Here is a 25824-nt window from a genome sequence, read left to right on the forward strand (position 1 = left end):
TGAAAAGCATCCAATATTTATTTTATTGTTTCAGCAATACAAGTTGAAGAGCATAAGCAGTAAATATCTGAAATAGACAGTAACAGTATTGACAAGTCAGTATTTATACTACTTTAAAGTAACCATATAAAAATATTTTGAGAAGCACTATTATAATTCTTGGTTATTTTTGATGGATTAAACTAGGTTTCTTAGCTTGTAGGTGAATAAACATGTGCAAAACTGATCATGGTTTTGTATCAAAACTGCACTAAGAGAGCATTTGTGTGTATGGACATTAATGTTGAGCTATTGCTTGGACTAGCAGTTGCTGCATGCGTGTGCTAGACTAAAAGGAGCGACTGGTTCTCCCTCTTCATTCCCCATCTGGTGAGCTCCCAAATCTCAGGTAGGTCATCTTGGGAGATGCTTCACCTGAGCCTCTGAGGGAGGAAAATTTATTTTGAAAGCCAGTTCAAACGTGCAGATCTTCCACATTTCCTAGCAGGCAAATAAGACGGAACAGAGGCAGACAGGGCCCAGATCAGCTGCTCGTTTGTTACAGAACAGTTCACATCAACCTGAAGAAGCAGGTGATCACTCCCAGGATGAGGAAGGGTAGTTGACAGTATCTTGTTTATGGCACCAAAAACACTCAGCAAAATTGAGCAGGTCTTCACAGCTTCAGCCTCAGACAAAAACAAGCTTCTTAGTATAGTCCACCAATCCTTCAAGATTTACTAGATTACCTGAAATGTTTTGACATCTTCTTCCCCCGCAAGAAATGGAGAAATGTGGATGTTATTCTGGACAGGTCCAGGGTACAAAAAAACAAAACAGACAAGGCTTGGTGGCATTTGCAATTTCATTCTCACTGTGTTTACTCTTTGTTATCAATTCTCTATACCTTGGGCAGAAAGCCTGCAAAACCACAAGTCTTTTGGGGTTAGGGGTTAACTGTACATTGTATTCTGGATCACTCTAAATGTTTTATGCAAGGATATTTTATCCCATAAGAATGAAACAAGGTAGTTTGGAATGACATATATTGCATATTCTTATGCAAATGATACAGAGAAGAAGAAAAATAATATATGTTTGGTTGGGGAATATTCAAAACCTAAAAAGCAGCTTTCAAAGCACATTTTGCTGTTTGTAGAACACTTGAGTATTCAGAGTCACAGGACAAGCAGCACTTTCTGATATAATGAAAACAAAAATCAAACAGAATCCCTTTGGGCTGCAGAAGACTTATGACCTGCACTCGAGATACTGCCGTGGCAGAACAAGGGAAATCCAACTTCAGTCATTGCTAATTGGCTTCATCAGTTTAAAAAANTACTCCCTTTAGCAGCCTCAGACAGCCCCTTAGGAATAAATGGAGAAAAGCCAGAGATGTTGCCAAAGCAAAGCACTAGGGAATACTTATTACTTTACTACAATCGAGCTTTTCTACAAGAAACTACAAATCTTGCAAAAACTGGATTGCAAATACTATATATATACATATAGACACACACATATATATACACACACACACATAACAGAGCCTGCAGTGTGCAGTATATAACCAAAAGCTGACAATCATTACAAATAAAATGAATTTAACCTCTGAGAAAAGCAGACTGTTGAGGGAAGAAAAATCTCAAATATATTAAGTGTTGAGAGGCTTGGCTGGGAATTGGAAGAAAATTATAATCCAAAAATGAACACTTCCCTGGACTATTTTCTGATAAATGGGCGGATTTAGCATCTTGCATATTATTGTGCCAGTACAGTACCATGGTGAACTCTGATAGGGATTCTTGGTACATGTCAATCAGCTACTTGATTAAATGTCTATTTGGTTTGAAGTACACAAGGATTGTATTCCAGTACAAGTTAGAGGGTGGGAGGGGGGGAGAGGATCAATTATTCTAGGAAAGGCAGTTGGCTCTTGCAAAACGTTAAGCAAATGACATGGTAGGGGCTTCTCAATAATTTAGATAAGATTCAACGAAAAAAAACACATTTAAGGCGGAGCATATAAAAAGGATTAAAGTATTGGTAAAGTATGAGAATAGGATCCAATAACTGAAACAGAAACAAAAGGAGTGTATCACAAAGGAGGCTAGAATAATTATTTGAGAGATCAAAGACAATGCAATAAATTTTATGGGTTTGATATTGCATGTAATACCATTCCAACAAGAATTGCAATTAGTGTGAAATTGAATGCTATTTGGCATTATATAAAATAGCAGCTACAGTCACTAACTTTACAATAAAAGAACTGGAAACCCCCACTACTCTCGATCAACAGCAATTTATCTAACTGGATATTTACTGGACTTTTCTAGGACACAGCAATTTTGCTTCTTGTTTTGGACAAACAGCATAAGCACAAGATATCCTGATCATGCAGTGACACAGAAAATAGTGAGTGAAAATTGCTCCCCCCGGGAACCTGTAGAAGAAAGTTCAACTTTAGCCACATTAAATCCCAATGGTGGGAAATCCAGTCACATATCTTGGGAAACTGGGATGATAAATTAACTAATTGTTGTAATGTTTGCTTAAAAAAAATACACACACCTAGAAGAAGTTATTCGAATTGTTGTTTCAGAAAAAGGTGAGGCAGTTTTTCTTGAATTTCCAGCCATTGACATAGCCAATAGGATTTGAGGGAAAAGAATAGACCCATTTAAACTGGGTTATTTCAGCATTTTGCACACCTCGAAAATAAAATCATTTAGACATGCCAGGTATAGTTGAAAAAGCAGGATCTAAGATTATAACCAGTCATCCACTGGGTATTTGGGTCCACACAGTAATCACTCATGTCTAGTTGACATGGCTTTCTACATTGGTTTTACACACTGAAACCACAGTATCAAAATCAAGAGGTTAATGACCATCTCAGAACTTATAACTGAAGCAAACCAAAAAAATGAAATATTTATTCTATTGAGCGCCTGTAATCAGTGAACTTTCCTAGAAAAAAACAGCTTTTTGAAAGCTAGAACATTGTTCTTCTGTAAGTCAGTTTTTAAAAAATCCTTTAGGATTTTCTCATGATGTGTTCATATCCCATTTTCGTCACACTTGCGTGATATTTGCTATTTTCTTTAGCTGCGTATAAGTTACATATTTTGCAGTATTTTTTCTTTTCAATAAAAATCATATAAATCATTCTCGTTAAGGTGCAATGTATTAACCAGAAATGCACATGTTTTACATGACAAAAAGACACATCACTGAAAACAATAATTCACGTTAGGACTGTGCCAATCGATCTCTCTAGAAACAGATTCAGCTTATTTCAATAATCAAAGTACTTTGATTATATTCTAGAATTCCCTCCTTTAACTATCGGGGAGCCAAAAGAGAAGAGAGAGCAACTACATCTACAGGAGGACTTCAGGAATTATATGACGATATTTCAGAAAGAACTGGTCCCCTTTTGTAGGTACCTGAAAAATATAACTACAAGTTACAATTAGTAATTATTATTATGTGATGAAATTATTTAGCAACTTTGACTCATTTCCCGTAATCTCATGACAGTACTTTTCCGTCCGTCCCCCGTTTCTCCAAGAAATGTTTCTGGAGCAAACCCACGCAATAAATCACAGAAATTATCAGTTTTCTTACGCAACTAGTGTTGCAGCCAGCTGTGAAATTCCGGTTTATTCAGATCACTGTGTTCAGCAAGGCCATTTCATCAAATCGCAGAACTAGTCAGAGTTAAATCTTTTGTCACTTCAACTCCAAAGGCATTGTGTACAAATGCTAAATAAAATGAGATCACACATGCACATTCCATTCCTGCTCATGAAAGAAGCAGAGTGCTGATTTGAGAGATTTGCAATAGGTGAATCTCGGATGTGCCAGGCCTAATTCTTGCTCAGACGCCAACTTCACAGAAGTCAACCACTGAGATTGGCATCTGAGCTGAGCTCCTGAGGGTCAGCTACTTCACACCTGAAATTCACTATTTATAGACTGTTTTCTGAATCTCACAAATTAGGACCCAAATGTATGTCCTAGGACCTATGATAAAGCTGTTAAACTGGCACAATCCTTACAATTGAACTCAGGTTTAAATAAACAATTGTAGAATGAAAAGTGAAACACCCCAAAAATCTTCCTGTTCCATAAATTATGGCATGAGTTTTTTTTTAAAATAATTTTTGCACAAACATTTTGTTGTATTTATACGAATACAAAAAAAGGAAACTTCTGAATGTGAATGTATTAGGATTAGAAGGCTGCTGGTGGTCTAACCATTAAACAAATTCACCAATGAACACATGAATGCACACAGAGGAAACGTTACTTATCCAGCAGCCCAGAGTGAAGTAATGCAACACTGAATTAGAGTTGAGCTCTCTTGACAGATAACTAACCAATATAAAGTATTAATGTACTCCTGCTTATATAACTGAACCTTCATTTCAAACCCAAATCATTAACTCTTCACTTTGTGGCGTAGGGCTATGAATCTTAAGGAACTCTGTTTTGACCTGGTTCCTTGTTTGAAAACAATGGTAACTCGGTGCACTAGTCACCCACCCAAAAAAAACTTTTGTCTTCTACTAATGATTTACTGTACTTATTTCCACAACTATGCCAACTCTATATTTTGTAATTGAGTTTCCAGGCAACACCAGAACTAGGTTGTTGAAAAATAGCTTGCATTTAGCAGACTCTTTTCCCTCCTCAGCTCTAGCAAACCAAGCTGGGATTATTTTAAAATAAATTATTTAGTTTTAATGATGGGAGGTCCTGAAGCAAAAGCTAACACAGGCTATTTGAATAGAAACGGAAACATTGACGTATTTAATTTCTCTGAAAACCAGTAACATACCAGAAGCCAAGAGTGACAGATGATGAAATAGCAGGACTTTCCTCTTTAATTTGAACGAAGGGGAAAGTGTTGATGACAAAAATAGAATATCAACAATACACAAAATAATATAATTGAGATTATACTCTTGTGCATACATGACTTGCTGCCCTCCACATCCATCCAGGTTATGTTATATTGCAATTCCCATTCTAGGCAACACCAGAATCATCTTGGCAACATATAGTTAACTTGCATGTGGAAGTCTTCCCTTGCCCCAAGGTCCAATGTCAACTAAGCAACATAAAGGCCTGCAGGGCAAGGAGTAAAACTCCTGTCCATCAAACTTCTCTCAACCATTTATCTCCCAAAGTCTGTTCCTGGACACCCCCTAGATTACGATTAATCTTTCTTTTCCACATCTGCACACTTTCCTTGCTGCATCATACAACGGCGCACAATGCTGTCAAAGCTCCCCAAGTAAAACAGGGCGATCGTGCGGAAAAGGCCCATGGTAACGATCTGCGGAAACAATGGAAACAGATCCATCATTAGTCAGTTAGAATAACAACAACAAAATTACATTTGTAAATCATCTTTCATGTCGGGAGGACGTCCAAAGGCGCTGACAGCAGAACATTTCCGATTAAAACTTACAGTTGAATGAGAATTAGTTTTCCCCCTCTGAAAGATGTCAGATTTCCATCTGGTAATTCGTTTTCACATTCAGCATATTTGCAAATCCATATATCTGTCCAGTTTATGTATTTCATTAATTAACTGAGTGAGCCAGTGAATGAAAGCACTGTGCTTTCAGTGATACAATTCAAATTCAGTTCAGATTGCCCTAGTAACTCCTAAGTTCAATGACAATTTTCGCAGTGGGTGGGAGTCCAGGGCAACATGCTGAAGTTCACCACTAATTAAGGAATCTAATAAAGTGATAGAAAAGAAAGTATTGCATTGATTTAGCATTAAGCACTCCTCTAAAGGTTAGGATAAGGCATCTTTTTGGAAGTAAGGTAGGAGTAATATTTAAGATGCATTCAACTAGTGCTTTGGAAGCACAATAAAAAGAAAGCAGTTCCAGTCCCTGGAAACTATTAATCTAGGAAATAAGAACCTTAAATTAACTGGTAAAAAATGACTGTAAATGAACCAGGACTACATAATTTAAGACGAGACTTAAATATTGCTTCCGAAGGTTGAAAAAGGTGTTATTCGTTGAACAAAATATTAAGTTCTGCTTTGCTAAATCACAAACGTTTACAACACAACTAGGTCAGTCGACTACCTGAAGTCATCAAGTGGCCCATTTTCTCTCACCACATCACAGAAGATTTAAAACAAGGGGAAGGAAGGAGAGCAAAGTGCTGATTAAAGCATATGGATACGTGGGATGGTCTAAGTTTGCAAAGACAATTACACAATTCATCAGATTCAGCTTGACAAAAGTTGTCTGAAATTCAGAAAGCTAATTTTTCATTGTTATTGAGGTCATTTTAAAACAAATGCAACCCACTGTAAGCACATTATTTTAAAACATGATCTTCATCCAATAACCTTCATAATTGCCAACACTCACAATCAGATGGCAGATATTTGCTTAGAATCACCAAATGCAGAGATTATTACAAATATTATCGTGGAGTCCTGTAGCTCAGTGGTTAGAGCACTCGCTTTGAAAGCGAGAGATCTGAGTTCAATTCCAGGCAGGTCAGGGTGAAACCTTGGGCAAGTTTCCTTACTCCACACACCTAATAATAATCCCTCCAAAACCAAAAACAATAATAAATTGGTCATTTTCAATCCACGACTGTGTGTGGGACATTGCTGTGCGCAATTGGCTGCCGCGTTCGCCCACAAATATACAGTCAATTCACTTTACAGTGTGTTCTGTGAAGCGCGTTGGGACGTCCTCCCGACGTGAAAAGCGCTATGTCAAATGCAAGGATTATTATTATTATTATTACATTCGCAGCAATCTGATGCTTTTCTAATCAATTCCTCTAGATCTACCCGAGAGCAGAGATTTGCATTTCTGGTACATTGTTTCTTGGTAATTCTATTTTACTGCACATTTCAGAGACCAAACAAAGGAGTTGGCAGCCTCTAGTGCAAGTAAAAACTTGAGAACTTTTCTACACCAGTTCAAGCATTCATCACGACCAGGGAGATTTCACCAACTCTCTGCTCGCCAGACTACCTGCCTTTCCCCTCCACGAGCTGCAGACTATCCAGAACTCTGCAGCTTGTGTATTTTTCCATACTAAACTCTGTGAGCCTATCACCTCATCCTTGCCTGGCTCCATTGGTTCTCCTTCCCTCAGCGGATAAAGCTCATCCCTCTATGATCTTGCCCAACTCTACCTTTGCAACCTCTTCAAACGCTACCAACTGGCCTGCTTCACATCCCCTGCTCCACTCATTATTTGCAGTCTGGCTTTCAGCACATTTAGCCACAATTCTCTAGGACTCCATCTGAAAGCTCCTTTGACTTGCCTCTTCCCTCGCCACCTTCAAGGCCTGCTCAAGTACTTCCTCTTTGTCCCCCCTTTCAGATATCTTTTTTGGCCAGCAGGGTGTCTTACATATGCAAATACCCATCCCCATGCTTAAGAATATCCAAACCAGAGTTCCATGCATCCCACCTACAATAAGAAACTCCCATATTGGAATGCGTACTCCCTCCCTGGGTCTTATATAATTCCAGAGAGTATTAGGTGCAGATTGACAAGAGCCAATGCTTGTGGATCCCAGAGTGTGCATTGGGATACTGCTGCAGTTTAAATAACTAAAACCACATAGCTTGCCACTGAAAGCACTATCTGGCAAGCAGGGTTTATCTGGAGAGGAAGGAAAAGGAGAACACGACAAACCACATCAGACGAGCTGCATGTGCAACTGAAAGAGGCACACAACCAAATGTTTAGGCTGACAAAGAGATTTTAGAATATCTCAGAAGTTGACAGGTGAATGAAAGGAAATAAATACATTTTGATACAGGCACACAAAAAAATCTGATAAAAAAACAGAAGACAAAGCACATTATTCACTTTACTCAATTCTTGCCACAAACTCTCTCTGAAAAAAGTGTGTAGTCACAAGTAGAACATACCTGCTGGAGCCCTTCTGTAATACTAGTGACGGGTGACATACCACAGGTGAGTGCAGACAACATATACCCATCGGGACCAATCGAGCTGTTAAAATTTCCTTGCTGGTGAAAGGGGTACAAGGGGGAAAAAAAGGAAGGAAAAGGTACCAATAATAATCAAATTAACAAAGAGCTTGTATAAATTAGCTCATGCATTTCCATTCCCACCCATAAGTACAACAAGCATGTGACCATACAAGCTCACAATTTACATATACTGTATCTTAAAAAGATCATACAACACCAAACCAAGAGAAAGGGCTTTAACCATTGAGTATTGCCCTGTGACCAGCCAAACCATCACAGCTTACAGGGTTATTATATCTCTATTCAGCAGCAGAGTCTAAAATCTGTTCATTTCAAACAGGACTCCATAATTAAGTAATCTAGAGTACGTCATCCAATTCATGGGAACTCTCTCCAAAATCAATCTACTTTCAAAGCAGAGTTCCTGCAAGTCAAAGTGACGTGCTTCCAATTACAGTAAAGAATTTACATTCAGATTCCTTAATTAAGGAATCCCATTTGAAATCATTACTCTTTAGACCCCAGTGGACCCCAATCAAGGAACTCAAAAGAAATACTTAGTGGCCAAAGATGTAAGTTCTACAACAAGAGACATTGCCATCAATTCAGTATTTCTATTACAAACTCGATTACATAATCAAGAAGTATCATAGTAAAAATATTTGATTTGCAACAGTTACACAAGATGTTATGGAGGGATTTATGGAGGAGTTGACTTGACTAAAACATTACAAGCACAATCTTTAAGGTGAGCAGGCAGCCTACTCCTTCTCTCATCTCTGCCAATACAATTCTAACTGAACTCGGGAGATCCGTAAGACACCCAGAGGAGAGTCAAACTGCCTTTTTTTTCTCCTTCACCTCTTGGTCTGGGGAAGGGAGAGTGAGATGGGAAGAGAAGAGCGACTCACCTCCTCGATGTGCTTTCTCAGACTGAGTTCAGGAATGGTATGTGAGTGAAATTCACCTCCCTTTCATAAGGCATCAATAGTATTTCTCTGAACAGACACTCACCACAGCATCATTTACAATAATTTTTGCCACTTGGTCTGGCTGACATAATCCTGATGTTTCAGAGATCAATTTGGTCTCCAAAGGCTGTAAAAACAAATATTTTCCATTAATGATTTCAAAAAAAGCAAGCATATGAAAATAGGCAATTTAGTTGTAGTGACAACAGGATTTATGGAAATTTAGTCTGCCCAGTAACCCAATCAATTAACTCAGTGACAATTTCACTTTTAATTCCAATGCTTGATTCTGAAACATAATAATTCTTGCAATTGATATAGTGCCTTATCACAGCATCTTTTGAGCACTTCACAGGATTTACTGTGAAGTGGATTGACTGCATTTTGAGGGCGAAACATCTTCATAAATGTAGCAAGAAAAGATAATAGTTGTTACTGCAAAATCATAGCGACAGGAAAAGTAGTGCTTATTCAGGAGATCGGTCGATTAAGGTTTTAATTCCTGAGTACAACAAAACTTCTGCTGGGATAATAACCTTGGTTAGAGTAAGAGGTTTGGAATAATGAGAATCCACTATAGTTATTAACTGTAATTTAGATTACCTTCCATCTAAAGGGCCTACACTTCTGTCTCAAACATTCAACGACAGGCTGAGGACACTCCAATGACCTAGATGATGAAGCTACCACAGTGTATTATAATAATCCTGCATCTGATATAGTGCCTTATCATGTACGTTGAGACTCAGACAAGATTGCAGGTTTGAATCCCACATTACTGGAAGCCTGCAACTCTGTCTTCAGACACCTGCTAAATCAGCTATGGTAAATTAATGAGCTGGTAGAATGAGGCAGGGAAGTAAGCATGAAAAAAAATCTTTACCTTGTCTTTATTCTCTTCTTGAAAGCCAGGCGTGTCCGTGTCTGGAGGGTACGCAACTGTGATGTAGATGTTGTAAGACTTTACCTGAAAAGTTGAAGTTAAAAATTCGATCAATATCGAGCACTGAAAAGGGTTGAAAATAGAGAAAATATTCATTTGAGGTATGTTCAAAATAGAAGTTTTTTCTTTAATTTCATTCAATGTTATTACAGAAGAAACAAGGTTAAAATGTGATTAGAAACAGTGGGAACATTTGGTTTTGAACAGCTTTTAGCCTTGCTCAAAGATCTACTCTGACTGCAAACATATGGTACAACGTACCATAAATAGTCATGAGGTGAATGACCAATTCATGTAAAAGATGAAGAGCCTCATTCAGCCAAAATACATTTGAAAAAAAAGTTTACTGGAATTTTTTTAAAAAATGTGAAAATGCTAAAATAAAGAGATGTGGAAAAGAATCCCAGTAACAAATCCAATTGCATACAAACCCAATAAAATAAGCAAAAAATCTCCAGGTGGGTTTGGGGGAAAGAGAATTAACACTATACCCAAAATTTAAAACTATGCTTTCAGAAAAAAATTGCAAATTAAAACTTAATTCAACAAGTTACTACAATTACTACAATTACTACAGCTTGACTACAGTTTTATTATATGAAAAGTATAGGCATCTCTGAAATTAATACAACTTATAGAACTCAAAACTTTCCATGATTGTTTTTTAAAAAGCTTAAAAAAAATTAATGAGTCCACACACATTACACATATAAATTTTGAAATCTACGTTTGGACAGTTTATGCCTCAAATTCTACTTCTTTGAATTCTATGGCTCCTCTCCCTTGCTCAGTGTCTGACAATTCAGTTGTAGTGTATCCAAATAATCCCACGCTGTACCTGCGAAGCCATACGAGCTGTTAAGGGTGCCATATAAATGCAAGAAATGTTACTTACAATGCACAATGACAAGACATTCACACAAAAAAGTAGAGTGGCAGTGGATGCTGAAGCATGCACTCACTGGATCATTGGTGATGCACTATTAGATTATAAATAAACTAATAATCCTTGTATTTGATTATAGCGCTTTTCATGTCTTTTAGATGTCACAAAGCGCTTCACAGAATATACTGCTAAGTGAATTGACTGTATATTACTGGGCTCCTGAATAAGTACTACAGTATAACATTATAGAAGGAAAGAAAGGAGCAAGACAAACTGTGAGGGCCTGATGAAGACTATAACAATAATAATCCTTGCATTTGATATAGTGCTTTTCACGTCTTCTAGACGTCTCAAAGGGCTTCACAGAATAGACTGTAAAGTGAATTGACTGTATATTTGTGGGCGAAATGTGGCAGCCAATTGTGCACAGCAGTTTCCCACAAACAGTCGTGGATTGAAAATGACCAATTTATTATTGTTTTATTTGAGGGATTATTATCAGGCGTGTGGAGTAAGGAAACTTTCCCAAGGTTTCACCCTGCCAGGAATCAAACCCAGGTCTCTCACTTGCAAAGTGAGTGCTCTAACCACTGAGCTACAGGACTCCACGTAATCACTTTCTCCTCTCTCAACCAGCAATCCCTTTGCAAGAGGCCAGATGCTGGTACAGTGACTGAGAAAATAAACATATGGTATGCTTAAAAATACCATATGGCAATAGTATCCTTGAAAATTTAACACAGATAATTTGTCACATCAAAAGATTTACCTCCATTTGCAGCGATTCTGCTAATCCACGCAGAGCAAATTTGGAAGGAGAATAAGCAGTGTATCCAAATAATCCCACTTGTCCTGCCTGGGAAGATACAAACACAATTCTTCCCAGCCGCCTCTCCTTCATGGTGTGAATGACCGCCCTTGTAGGATAAATGCTGCCTAGATAATTGGTCTCCATTAACCTCTAGGGGAAAGACAAGAAACACTTTTTTTTTTAAAAAGTACCTATCATATAGATATTTAAGTTATAAAGATTAAGCAGCTTTAACAGTTTTTCTAAAAAAAGATGACTCCAAATTAAATAGCTTATGATAACATTGATTCTCATTAAAACAATTGTTGGCTGCACCACTAAAAAATGGTCAGCTAAGAATTCCCATCTGATGAGGAGGAGGGAAAACAGATACAGACAGAAGCAAAGACTACAAAACATTCGCAGGCAAGACTAGTACATAAATAATAGCCATGTGGGCGAGGTACAGGAGAGCAACCAGTACTCTTGGGAGTCAAGAGAAGGAAAAAAAGGTCGAACAGGATGGGGGTGGGAGGGAAAGTGGAGAAAAGATTGAGGAGAAAAGCAGCAGTTCAATCCAATGCTCCTAAATACAGTACTGCTGCATTCAAAATAATTTAACGTTTACAGATCATGTAAATTGCTCACCCTGAATAAGCCAACTTCAATATCTTCAAACTTCGCAGCAACTGATTTCCCAGCACAGTTGATGAGCATGTCCACAGGTCCTAGTTTCTCCTGGGCCTAGTGTGATCCAGTAAAGCATCAATACATCAGTAGGATTACACTATTAATGATTTAGTACACATCAGATTTGACTGAGAAAATGGGAGATTTCCTAGGTTTCATTTGAGCTGACCTAATTGAACCAACAATCTGCTACATTTGATACATCAATTAACATCAACCTGGCTCAGTTGGTAGCATTCTTTTCTCCGGGACAGAAGGTTGTGAGTTCAATCCCCAAATTGGTATTCTGAACTCACAAAGTCTAGGCTGACACTCCAATGCAGTGCTCTGTTTGACATGCAATCCTTCAGATTAGATGTTAAATCAAAGTCCTTATTGCCTGTCCAAACGGATGTTAAAGATCCCTTGGCACTATTTGAAAAGTGAAGGCAATTTTTCCCGGTGTTCTGGTTGTCAATCCACCAAATAATATTGGTCATTCACTTCAAGACTGTTTACAGGACATTGCTATGTACAAATTGGCTGCCACTTTCTCCTACAAAATACAATTATTATACTCTACAATAAAACTTAAGTGTTTTGAGACATCTTTCCAACATGAAAGGCACTACACAGGAGTGGAGTCCTGTAGTTTAGTGATTAGAACACTCCCTCGAACATAGGTTTGATTCTAGGCAGGGCAAAATCTGGGTCAAGTTTCCTTACTCCACACGTGTGATAATAATCCCTCAAGAAAAAAAAACAATAATAAATTTGTCACTTAAATCCATGACTGTTTGTGGGACATTGCTGTGCGCAATTGGCTGCTGCAATTCGCCCACAAATATAAATCAATTCACTTTAAAGTATATTCTGTGAAGTGCTTTAAGACGTCCAGAAGACATGAAAAGCTCTTTATCAAATGCAAGGATTATTATTATCATTATATCAAATGGAAGGTTTATAATAAATATTGTAGTCATTTGCTGTCCAGATCTTGCCTACCTTACTTACGTTGTGTAGATAATACACTGCAGTAGTTTGCAAACTACTTCTTAAATGGTCAACTATAATGTTTTGTGGCATTCTAGAATGCTTTAAATCAAACTAAAACAAATATAGAATGACTTTCCTAAGTAGGGATAAATATCTTGATTAGAAAGCATACCTGTTTTGGCTAGTTTAATTTTGACTTAAATTATGTTGTATACAGTAGGGGGGAGTTGGCCAAGTGAAAATGTCCCTGGGGCTGAACTATTTGGAGTCATATTTAAATGGCTTGATCTCTTGGAACAGAAGTGAAACATGTGTTTCCCTTAAAACAAAAAGTCAAGAAAGCAAACTTACTTGTTTGATTACACTTGCGACTTGGCCATAGTCTTTTGATATGTCGACAGAAATGCACAGCACCACCTGTGAAATGGTCAGAAGACATTCACTGCTCAAAGAGAATTTGTAAGTGCAGCAGACTGAGTACTTGGAACCAAACAGTTCAATTTCCTTAACAGAACTTCACGTCAAAGGGCTATAAACCCATGGCATAAGAAACCAATAGGAGCAGACACACAATGGGTTGAATTACACTTTTTCTACTAAATTACACCTATTCTGACAAAAACAGAAGTCGCTGGGAACACTTAGTAGGTCGGTAGCGTCTACGGAGAAAGGAAAGTGAGTCAACATTTCAGGTCCACAACCCTTCATCAGAACGGGTCGTGGCGGTTCTGACGAAGGGTCATGGACCCGAAGTGTTGACTCACTTTCCTTTCTCCATAGATGCTACCTGACTTGCTGAGTGTTCCCAGTCACTTCTGTTTTTGTTTCAGATTTCCAGCATCTGCAGTATTTTGCGTTTTACACCTATTCTAAATTGGTTTCAATGGAACTGGGGAAGAAGCTCTAAAAAGAACAGATACATGGTCTATGGTGGGGTGGGCAGGGTTAAAGTACATGAATTCCATCCCAAAATTCCACTTTGAATTCCCAAACTCAATAGTGTTAGTGCACAGGCTTAAAACAGAGAAGACAGGGAAACAACATTTTCCCTTCACTTTTCATTCCCAACCAACAATAATTTAACTGGCAACACCCTACTGAAATAAAAGCTAGCGACACCCAGACAATCTTACTCAGAAACACTTCAGTTCCATTCAGCTCATCTTAAATCAAACAGATATTAATTAGTTTTGGAGTACAATTTAATCTACTTTGCACTGATCAGCCAGAAACAAATATTTTAATCAGAGTGGCACAGTTAAGCAGTTAATCCAGCCATGAGGAAAATAAGCCTATCCCCCCTCCCCACCACCAATCCTAAATTAATTGCTTCCTTTCATCAATGAACAATGATGCTGCTCAAAAACAAAAGGACTATTTAAACCACGAGGGATTCACACCCACAACACAGAACTTTTTAAAAAGTCTGCTACACCCACCTGCTTGTCATTAATTGAATGTTTTTCGATTTCCTTCTTTGCCCGCAGAAGTTTGCCCTAACAAGAAGCAGAGAACAAGATTGTAAAAATTTGACACATTTTTCTGGTGCTTCTTTTAGACTTTCAGTAAACATCACCGAAGCATCACAAAATCTCTATTATATAACGTACATTATTTGTTCCTTCCCACCCCCTTTCACCACCCAACATGGAAAGAATTCTCCTTTGTCAGCAGTTTCATGAAACACTGCAATCTGTAATTACTTTGTTCAAGTTAAATAACAACGATGCACACTTATTATAAGTAGGTTTGACTGTTCTACACAGTAGTAATCAAACCATTCTCCAGGCATGTCAATAGAAAACATAATCCACCTAAACTAGTCATTTTTAATATCCTTATCCTTTTTGAATCCATTCTCTTTCACATGTCTGCGTTGCTACATACTGTACCTACCTCCAGCTAAGAGTGTCAACAGTAACTTGTTTCCATGAGTCACTAGTACTGCTGGTGTCAAGGAGGGGGAGAAAGGAGAAAGCCAAGAAAAGAGGGGAGGACGTACATGAATAATATTTTAAAAGAAACTAGATCACTTGTTCGGTTAGACAATTTCAGTCTTCCAAAATAATAGAGAAGTGAGGATTATACTATTGGCAATGCGTATTTACTAAGAGGAAACAAGTACTGAACATTTGCAAAACCTGGCATTGCTCTGAATTAGGGCAGAGTTGGCATTGGGTGGAGCACACAAAAAAAATCAGAAAGAGTATTCTTCATCTCAGACAAGAAAAGGAGGGAGGAGAGTCTGCTCTGTGGGCATCAGCTGACTTGCAACCCGATAACCAATTATAAGAACTCCCACTGGCAGTGGGGAAAGCACTTCTCAGAATAAACCACTCTGAGCTGAAGGGAGATAGGGCCACGGGAGAAAAGCTGATATTATTTAACCAGTTTGTGGTGATAAAGTTCATACAATAATCATCCCTTATGATTGCTGTGTAAAATTGGCTGCCGCGTTTCCCCACAAAATATACACTTTACAATATATTCAGTGAAGCGATTTGAGACGTCTCAACGGCGTGATAAAGCGCTACATAATATTAAATAATAACCCTTGCATTTGATATTGGGCCTTATCACGTCTTTGAGTCTTCTCAAAACATTTCACAGAATATACTGTGAAGTAAACTGACTGTGTATTTTGTGCGCGAAACACGGCAGCCAAGAGGATCTTAAATTGGATCTGTTCAGTAATTGGGAGCCAGTGGAGCCTGGGAAGGACTGGTAATAATAATAATAATCCTTGCATTTGATATAGCGCTTTCCACGTCTTCTCGACGTCTCAAAGCGCTTCACAGAATAGACTGTAAAGTGAATTGACCGTATATTTGTGGGCGAAACGCGGCAGCCAATTACGCACAGCAGTGTCCCACAAACAGTTGTGGATTGAAAATGACCAATTTATTATTGTTTTGTAGGGATTATTATTAGGTGTGTGGAGTAAGGAAACTTGCCCAAGGTTTCACTCTGCCTGGAATTGAACCCAGGTGTCTCGCTTGCAAAGCGAGTGCTCTAACCACAGAGCTACAGGACTCCACGTGGTGTGATGGGGATACGGAGTTTTGTGCGGATGAGTATCCGGGCGGTGGAGTTTTGCATTAATTGTCCCAGTGGTGATGGGACAAGAATTACCTTGTAATTACATGTAGTATTTACCACTTAATAACTTGATGGAATCTCCTGTCTATTTTTCATGTATATCACACACTGACCGGACTGGACAAGTGAAATCTAACCCTTTCTATCGCTTTTCTGGGGGCAATTATCCCTTCAAAAAATAAATAAACTGGTCACTCAATTCACGACTGTTTGTGGGGCACATATGTGTGCAATCTGCTGAAGTGGTTCGCCCAGAAAATATACAGTCAATTCACTTTACAGTATACTCTGTGAAGCGCTTTGAGATGTCTCAAAGACGTGATAAGGCGATATATCTAACGCCACGATTATTATTACAATAGCATTGGTGACTTCTGTCCTTGTCCTAGAGTAAACTGAGTTTCAATTATGGTGAGTCAAGAGACTAGAATTTCAATCAATATGTAACCATTGCACTTTTCTCTATTTCATTCAGTTTTTATTATTTCCAGTTCAAGGCTGGATTGGTTGGTGACCCTGTGGCATCAGACTAGCTTTGCCAAAACACATGGAAAAAGTCCCTTTTCTGACTACTACCAAAATAAATATTTAATAAAGTAACAAAACAAGTGTTGCACAATCAGATCTTGGAAATCAAAGGGACCTAGAGGACCATGTCCTTTGACACTTTTAAAAACTTCAAAATTATTTAAAAGTTCAACCTCATTTAATTCAGAAAACAATAGGGTCAGTTTGTGGAGTACTGTAATAATATTCCTTGCATTTGATATAGCGCTTTTCACGTCTTCTAGATGTCTCAAAGCACTTCACATAATATGCTGTAAAGTGAATTGACTGTAGATTTGTGGGTGGAAGCCGGCAGCCAATTGCGCACAGCAATGTCCCATAAACAGTTGTGGATTGAAAATGACCAATTTATTGTTGTTTTATTTTTTGGAGGGATTATTATTACTGTAGTGAAGTGTTTAGAGCATTCACCTTGCAAATGAGAGGACCTGGGTTCAATTCCTGGGTAGGGCAAAACATTGGGCAAGGTTCCTTACTCCACATGCCTGATTACCTAGCAATAAGTAGGAAGCCAGTCATTACTCAATTGGCGGATTGCTTTTCCAGGGTAATAATCATATCAAAAATAAATAAATAACAATAATTTGGGACACTAGTGTGCACAATTGGCTGGCCCATTTCACTCACAAAATATAGTCATTTCACTTTACAGTACATTCTGTGAAGTGCTTTGAGACGGCTCAAAGACATGATGAGGCAATATATCGAATGCAAGGAGTATTATTAAGCACAATAGGTCAATATTTACTGGCAACACTTTTTGGATTGCAGTTTAAAACAAAGTGTTCGGTTCAGTTTGACCTCTGTTCAAGCTATAAATATTTTTTGTAAGATAACCATAAGATAGTGTGATCACTTTTAAGTGTGATCATGAGAGAGTCAATGAGAGAGAAAAGAATAGGGGAATACAGAGAAAACCTGGGGTGGTGGGGGGGGTGAGAAGAAGAAAGGAAGTCGCAATGCCTCTTTTAAGAAAGTGCTGGACGTGCAAATGCAGCAACTCCAAAATCCTTAATTATAACGTAAATACTAATCAGGGAGACTGTTTGAAACCAAGGATTGTAACTGAAGAAACCATAGCTACCTTCGTTCATACAATAAAATGTTTAATTTGGGGTTTAAAATACTTCTTAAAAGATGAAGGAAACCTTCTTCTAGGATAGAAATACTGAAGCCTTTTCACCACTTTCTGTCTGACCCTCACAGTATAGTCAGTTTTCAGGACAAGTATGAATATGGACAACATTTCAATAATCATAATATTCTGTCTCCCCCTCCAAATATGCTAAAAGAATCAGTTTTGTAATTCAACAACAACAAAATATTTGTACAGGGCTTTTCGCGTCGAGAGGACGTCCCAAGGCATCAGTGTTTCGGACCCGAGCAGCGCATCAAGATTGGGGAAGGTGGAGGGCAATTGGGGGAAGCAAGAACATCGAAAGCACAGTCAAAGGGGAGGGACTTGAGATGGGTCTTGAAGGAGGCAAGGGAGTGGGCGAGGTGGAGGGACTGCAGGACGGAGTTCCAGAGAGTGGGGCAGAGTGGCAGAAGGCTCACCCGCCAATGGTGGGGCAGGCGAGGAACGTGAAGCAGTTCGGAGCTCACTGAGCAGAGGGATCGGGCAGGATGGTAGGGGGTTAGGAGGTGGCAGAGGCGGGGGGAGCAAAGCCATGGAGGTGAGGACCAGGACCTTGAACCTTTAAGCCCATCCATGGCCTTGCTCCCTCCTACCTCTCTGTCCTGCTGACTCCCTAAGAGCCTGCGCTCCCTCCCTTCATCGGGCTCCGGCCTACTCTATGTATCCTCTGAGTGATGGGAAGCCAGTGAAGTGATGGGAAGCCCTCTGCCTCCTTGTCCTCCTGGACCTCTCCGCCGCGTTCGACACAGTCGATCACGCCATCCTCCTCCACCAACTTTCCTCCGTCATCCACCTCAGTGGGACCGCACTCGCCTGGTTCAACTATGTGGAAGTTGACCCCATGTCTGTGGATGATGTAACCAAGAGAGAGTATATAGATATTGAAGATGAGGGGATATGAATTCCAGATATGAACCTATTCACTGCTGGTTATGGCAGATACATTTCATCCCCAACAGTTTTTCTATGGGAAACAATGAAAATATTCAACATTGATAAATTACCAATTCATCCAGTCACATACCTCATCCCGAGCCACCAAGGTTATAAAAGCACCATGCTTGAAGCACTCTATGGCAATGCATTTTCCAATACCACTGGATCCTCCAGTCACCTACCAGAATAAAAGCAAATGTTAATACTGTATTTAAATCTTTACCTGTCCAGCGCCTTGGGACGTCCTCCCAATGTAAAAGGTGCTATACAAATGTAATTTGTTGTTGTTTGTTGTTAAAATATGCAGCATTAAAAAACAAACATTTCTCTTTCAACAATTAAATAGACCATGTAGCAAATCTTTCTGCAATTTACAATAATGAAAACAAATGAGAATTAGTTAATAATAAAAACACAGAGTTTATCTTATGGTTTGTTTAATAACTTGACACAAAAATACAATCTTAAATACATGTTAACTATTTAATGCTGAACAAAACATCTTTAGGTTTATGATTATCATTTAAATTGTGTGCGTAGATCAATCTCTTTCTACTCAATCAATTTCCTTTAAAAGTGTATTTATTAGTCGTTGTCTACAATTCTTCTAACTTGACAAGAAAACACTCACATACAGAGCAATGATAAAGTTGACGACGAAACTGTGGGTAACTTAAGATGTGTTTTACCTAACACAGGCAATAATATTGGTCAAACGCCAATAGAGTATGGTAGCAATAAGGAATTGGCTAACTTCCCAATGCAAGAGTGAACCAATTGGAGTGTCAGAGACACAGACATTTAAGTGAATCAGAAAAGCTGCACCTGGAGACTCTCTGACCAGAATGTAATTTAAACATTGCAGTTAAATTAAGAAAGGGATTCAATGCTAAGCTGGCTGAAGCTTGTCCGTTTCAACTCTAGAATAGGCTGATTTCTATGTTGGGAACTACATTCTGCAAAAATGTTATGGACACATTTGGCATCTGTGCCCAAGCATGCAAAACCAACCCAAGATAAGGTACGTGCGTTTTCAGAAAAAACATTTCCAAAGAAGAATATTTTATCCAAGAAGAGGAAGATAGCATGGGAAAAATATCAAGTGGAATACAAAGGAAGGAAGGAAGGAAGCAAGCAAGAAAGCAAAAGTTTCAGCAGTTAGATTAAGGTACACGTACGATCACATAAGCCTCTCTTATGAACGAGAACTGCACCTTACTAGGGGTTACACGATGGTATGCCTTTAACCTGAACTCAATACATTACTCAAAAAATGCACGGTCAATACATTTTACAGTAAATCCTGTAAAGCATTTTGAGAGGTTTTGGCAGTATAAGGATCTACATCAAGTGTAAAGATACAGCGCCCTATATACCGTTAAATAAATCTAACATTTGATACATTGCCTTTCATATTAGAACAACAACTTGCATTTATACAGAGACCTTCACGTGGGGTAGCGTCCTGAAGCGCTTGACAGTGGCAGAGTCTGACCCCAAGCCAGCGAGAGAGAGGGGGGGAGGTGACCTTAAGCACAATTACAAAGGTCATTAGGGCGGGATTTGATGGGGAGGGCGCAGGGCAGAGGGATTGAGGGAGAGTTGCAGAGTTTTGGGGCGTAGTGGCTGAAGGCAACGGTGGTGGACTGGAGGGCACAAGGGACAAACAGGAGCCGGAGCCAGCCCAGCAGAGGGTAGCGTGGGTGGGGGGGGGGGGGAGCAGGTCAGACAGGGAGGAGGTGCGAGGGCATGAAGGGATTTGAAAACGAGTAGAGGTTCTTGAAGTCAATCTGTTGTGTAATTGGGAGCCAATGCAGTGCGGCAAAGACTGGTGTGATGGGGGTCTGGAGTTTTGTTCGGGTGAGTATCCGGGCACATGAAATGTGACTCTTGCAACACGACCCACACTGCAGTATCTAAATCTTATGGTTTTTTTTGAGGGGTGGTCAAATTTTAAATTCCAGAATAAAGAAGCAATCTGGCTGCTAGTCTGTCGTGGACTAATTTTAGGTACAACAACAACAACAAAATGACATTTACAGAGCGCCTTTCACGTCGGGAGGACATCCCAAAGCGCGGAACAATCAGATGTCGGGACCCGACATCCTGGGGGAGGGGTGGTGTAGGGGTGAGGGAAGGCAGAGAGGTGGGAGGAAGACCAAAGGCACAGTCGAAGAGAAGGGTCTTGAGACCGGCCTTGAAGGAGGCACAGGGGGGAAGAGAGGCAAAGGGACTGTGGGATGGAGTTCCAGTGTGTGGGGGCAGAGAGGCTGAAAGCCCGGCCACTGATAGTAGGGCGGGTCGGGCAGGAGACATGGAGCAGGACAGAGCCCGATGAAGAAAGGGAGCGGGCAGGCTCTTAGGGAGTCAGCAGGACAGAGGGGTAGGAGGGGGCCAGGCCATGGATGGCCTTAAAGGTGAGGACGAGGATCTTGAACTTGATTCCCTGGGGGATGGGGAGCCAGTGGAGTCGGGCGAGGGTGGGAGTGATGGGGTCACGGAGTCTGGTGCGTGAGAGTACACGAGCTGCAGAGTTTTGGATGATCTGCAGCTTGTGAAGGGAAGGGTTGGGAAGGCACATGAGGAGGGAGTTCCTGTAATCGAGCCTTGAGGTGACGAATGCGTGGGTGAGGGTTTGGGCAGCCTGAGGGGTGAGGCAGTGGCGGAGTCTGGCAATGTTGCGGAGGTGGTGGTAGGCAGTGCCGGTCATGGCGCGGATGTGGGGGAGAAAGGACAGTTCAGGGTCAAACAAGACACCCAGGTTCCTGAGTGGCTTAGTGGGGTTGAGTGTGCAGCCGTGGAGGCTGATGCTGCCAGCGCCTGAGGTGCGGAGGCGCTGGCGCGAGCCAATCAGGAGGGCCTCGGTCTTGCTGATGTTGAGTTGGAGAACGTTGGCCCTCGTCCAGGACTTGATGTCGGACAGGACCTCAGTAATCCTGGAGTTCAGGGTGGAGGCAGAGAGGTAGAGTTGTGTGTCATCCGCACACATGTGGAAATTTATCCCATGTATGCGGATGACGTCACCAAGGCGGAGCATGTAGAGGGTGAAGAGGAGGGGACCGAGGACAGAGCCCTGAGGAACACCGCACAAGACGGTGCGGGAGCTGGAGGAGAAGCCGTTTGCCGCAACGAAGTGGAGGTGGTGTGAAAGGTAGGACCTGAACCAGTCAAGGACAGAACCTTGAAGGTTGAAGTGGGAGGAGAGGCAGTGGAGGAGGATTGAGTGGTCCATGGTGTCAAAGGCGGTGGAGAGGTCGAGGAAGACAAGTAGGCAGAGGGAGTCCTGGTCACACATGGTCAGGATGTTGTTTGTGACCTTGGCCAGAGCAGTTTCTGTGCTGTGGGCAGCCCGGAAACCCGATTGGAGGGGTTCATGGAAGGAGTGGGAGGAGAAAGAGCGAAGCTGGGAGGCAACTGCTCTCACAAGGACCTTGGATAGGAAAGGGAGATTTGAGATGGGCTGGTAGCTGGATAGCTGTGATGGGTCGAGGGAAGATTTTTTCAAGATGGGGGTAACAGTGCCTGTTTTGAGGGGGGAAGGAACAGTGCCAGATGACATTGAGAGGTTAATGATGTCGGCGAGTAGTGGGGCAAAGAGGTGGAGCTGGGATTTAAGTAGAGGGGCGGGGATGGGGTTGAGGGAGCAGGTGGTGGACTTCATGGAGGTTACCGTGTTGAAGACAGAGGAGGCGGTGACAGGTTCAAAGGTGTGGAAGGAGGGATGGGTAGTTGTCGGATGGGTACTTGTGTGGGGTGGGGGTAAGGAGGGGTTGAAATTTGGGAGGGCAGTGGCAGCTGAGCAATTTTGGACTCGAGGAAGTCCAGCATTTTCTCGCAGTGAGAATCGGAGGAAATCAAATTTAAGCATTTGCTCAGAGTTATACAAACAATTGCAAAACAATCCCTAAATACTCTATTTCACCCAGACTGCTGCGGTTTTCAAATTCTGGGCAATATCATGCGATTGTTGCAACATATATTTGTTAGCAGTCCTGTTTTAAACAACCCAGAGGTTTTTAAAAAAAATAGTGGTTGGTTAACTTGTAATCCAAACCACTGATACCCTCAGCTTCCCCGGCAGGACCTTGTGTAACAACAGTCACACACTCACTATCTGCCTCAGTCACTCACTATCTGCCTCAGTCACTCACTCACTGTCAGTCTCACTCACTCAATGTCTGCCTGTCTCACTCACTGTTACTCGCTGCCTGTCCGCCACTCGCTGCCTCACTCACTGCCTGCCTCACTCACTCGCTGCCTCAGTCACTCGCTGCCTGCCTCAGTCACTCACTGCCTCAGTCACTCGCTGCCTGGCTCAGTCACTCGCTGCCTGGCTCAGTCACTCGCTGCCTGGCTCAGTCACTCGCTGCCTGGCTCAGTCACTCGTTGCCTGGCTCAGTCACTCGCTGGCTGGCTCAGTCACTCGCTGCCTCAGTCACTCGCTGCCTCAGTCACTCGCTGCCTCAGTCACTGCTTGTCAATCACTCACTGCCTCAGTCACTCAATGCCTCAGTCACTCACTGCCTCAGTCACTCACTGCCTCAGTCACTCACTGCCTCAGTCACTGCTTGTCAATCACTCACTGCCTCAGTCACTCACTGCCTCAGTCACTGCTTGTCAGTCACTCACTGCCTCAGTCACTCACTGCCTCAGTCACTCACTGCCTCAGTCACTCACTGCCTCAGTCACTGCTTGTCAATCACTCACTGCCTCAGTCACTCACTGCCTGTCAGTCACTCACTGCCTCAGTTACTCACTGCCTGTCAGTCACTCACTGCCTCAGTCACTGCCTGTCAGTCAGTCACTGCCTCAGTCACTCACTGCCTCAATCACTCACTGCCTCAGTCACTCACTGCCTCAGTCACTCACTGCCTCAGTTACTCACTGCCTGTCAGTCACTCACTGCCTGTAAGTCACTCAATGCCTGTAAGTCAGTCACTGCCTGTCAGTCAGTCACTGCCTCAGTCACTGCCTGTCAGTCACTCACTGCCTGTCAATTACTCACTGGCTCAGTCACTCACTGCCTGAGTCGCTCACTGCCTGTCAGTCACTCACTGCCTGTCAATTACTCACTGGCTCAGTCACTCACTGCCTCAGTCACTGCCTGTCAATCACTCACTGCCTCAGTCACTCACTGCCTCAGTCACTCACTGCCTCAGTCACTCACTGCCTGTAAGTCACTCACTGCCTCAGTCACTCACTGCCTCAGTCACTCACTGCCTGTAAGTCACTCACTGCCTGTAAGTCACTCACTGCCTCAGTCACTCACTGCCTCAGTCACTCACTGCCTCAGTCACTCACTGCCTGTCAGTCACTCACTGCCTCAGTCACTCACTGCCTCAGTCACTCACTGCCTCAGTCACTCACTGCCTCAGTCACTCACTGCCTCAGTCACTCACTGCCTCAGTCACTCACTGCCTCAGTCACTCACTGCCTGTAAGTCACTCACTGCCTGTAAGTCACTCACTACCTCAGTCACTCACTGCCTCAGTCACTCACTCACCGCCTCAGTCACCCACTCACCGCCTCAGTCACTCACTCACTCACTCACTCACCACGACGTGGGCCCCGTTCAGTTTCAGCGGCCTGGGGCTGATGAGCGGCGACACCATGTACAAGAGCAGCACGAAGGCCACGATGAAGGCCCCGACCACCAGCAGCATGACGAGCAGCAGCGGGCGCCAACCCGAGAAGTCGCTCCACACAGAGAAGCCCTCCCCCAGGGAGAACATTGATCCACACTGCACTGCACCGCACCGCACTGCACCGCACAGGCCCGCGGCGACGGCCAGAGTCCCGGACAGACAGACAGGGAGGGGAGGGCTGCGGCCACTGTGTGAGTGACTGTGTGTGTATGCGAGTGACTGTGTGTGTGAGTGAGTGACCGCCCCTGAGCCCCACAGCGAAAGCAAATCACCAAACAGCCTCCCCCCTCCCAGAGCCTGGCAGCACACAGACGCGCATGCGCGGCAGCCCCCGCCCCGGGGCACTGTGGGAATTGTAGTCGTGGCGGCCCCTCCCGCCCCAGTGCCGCGCGCGGACGCACGAGTCGGAGTCGGGAAAAAAAACGCACACATATATATATATATATATATACTCAAATACAACTACTCTCCCGATCGCGTTTAAGTATATACATATATATATATATATATTTACTTAAACGCGATCGGGAGAGTATTTGTTCACTTCCCGTTCAAGCAATTCTCCGAACTTTTGCACCTCATCGCTTTAAAATTTAAAAATTTAAAAATAAATGTTTGATTTGGGGGCATTCAAACCCCAGTTGGGACCAGGGCCCGAAACCCGAAAAAAATAACGAGAGAGAGAAAAAAAAACCTTCCCCACCAACCCCCCCACCCCCCACCACAGGGCCCACCCGCCGACCGCCGGTCAATGGTTATAATGAAACTTCGGTCAGACCGCACGTCCCGGGCCGCCCGCCCGCCCGCCCGCCCGCAGGTCCGGTCACCTTCCTGCAGCGAGGACATCGGGACAGCGGAGAGCGCGGCCACCGCTCGCGTCCGCGCGGCGCTCTTCACGCCGGATAGCGCCCCGGAGCGCTTCACAGCGGCGGAGTCGTGACAGCGAGCCAAGGGCGGGGTGGGCGGGTGGTGTCCATCGGTACGATTATAAAGGCCTTTGGGGCCGAATTTGAAGGGGGGCAATTTTACAGCACAAATTTACTGGGAGTGTTACTGTGGGCTTAACCCAGTTCAATGTGAGGGCCTTTGGCAAAGTCTCTTCATTAAACAGCTTTCTTTAAAACCACTTGTGAGTGTTTAATGAGAGCTGACAATTTCAAGAATTCAAACTCAGAGACGACCTGATTTCAGTT

General features: G+C 42.1%; 1 protein-coding gene across 1 annotated transcript; it reads right to left on the reverse strand.

Moving 5' to 3' along the window:
* Positions 1-24803, reverse strand: kdsr (3-ketodihydrosphingosine reductase). The gene is made up of 10 exons (XM_007900523.2): positions 24542-24803; positions 19075-19164; positions 14686-14742; positions 13598-13663; positions 12230-12325; positions 11561-11752; positions 9846-9929; positions 9006-9089; positions 7926-8027; positions 1-5329 (listed from the first exon to the last, which is right to left on the reverse strand). The coding sequence occupies exons 1-10, from the start codon at positions 24716-24718 to the stop codon at positions 5210-5212; spliced, it is 1068 nt and encodes a 355-aa protein (XP_007898714.1). The 5' UTR covers positions 24719-24803; the 3' UTR covers positions 1-5209.
* Between the last annotated feature and the right edge of the window lie 1021 nt (positions 24804-25824).

Source organism: Callorhinchus milii, unplaced genomic scaffold, assembly GCF_018977255.1.
Source record: "Callorhinchus milii isolate IMCB2004 unplaced genomic scaffold, IMCB_Cmil_1.0 Scaffold2, whole genome shotgun sequence".
NCBI classification, from domain to species: Eukaryota; Metazoa; Chordata; class Chondrichthyes; order Chimaeriformes; family Callorhinchidae; genus Callorhinchus; species Callorhinchus milii.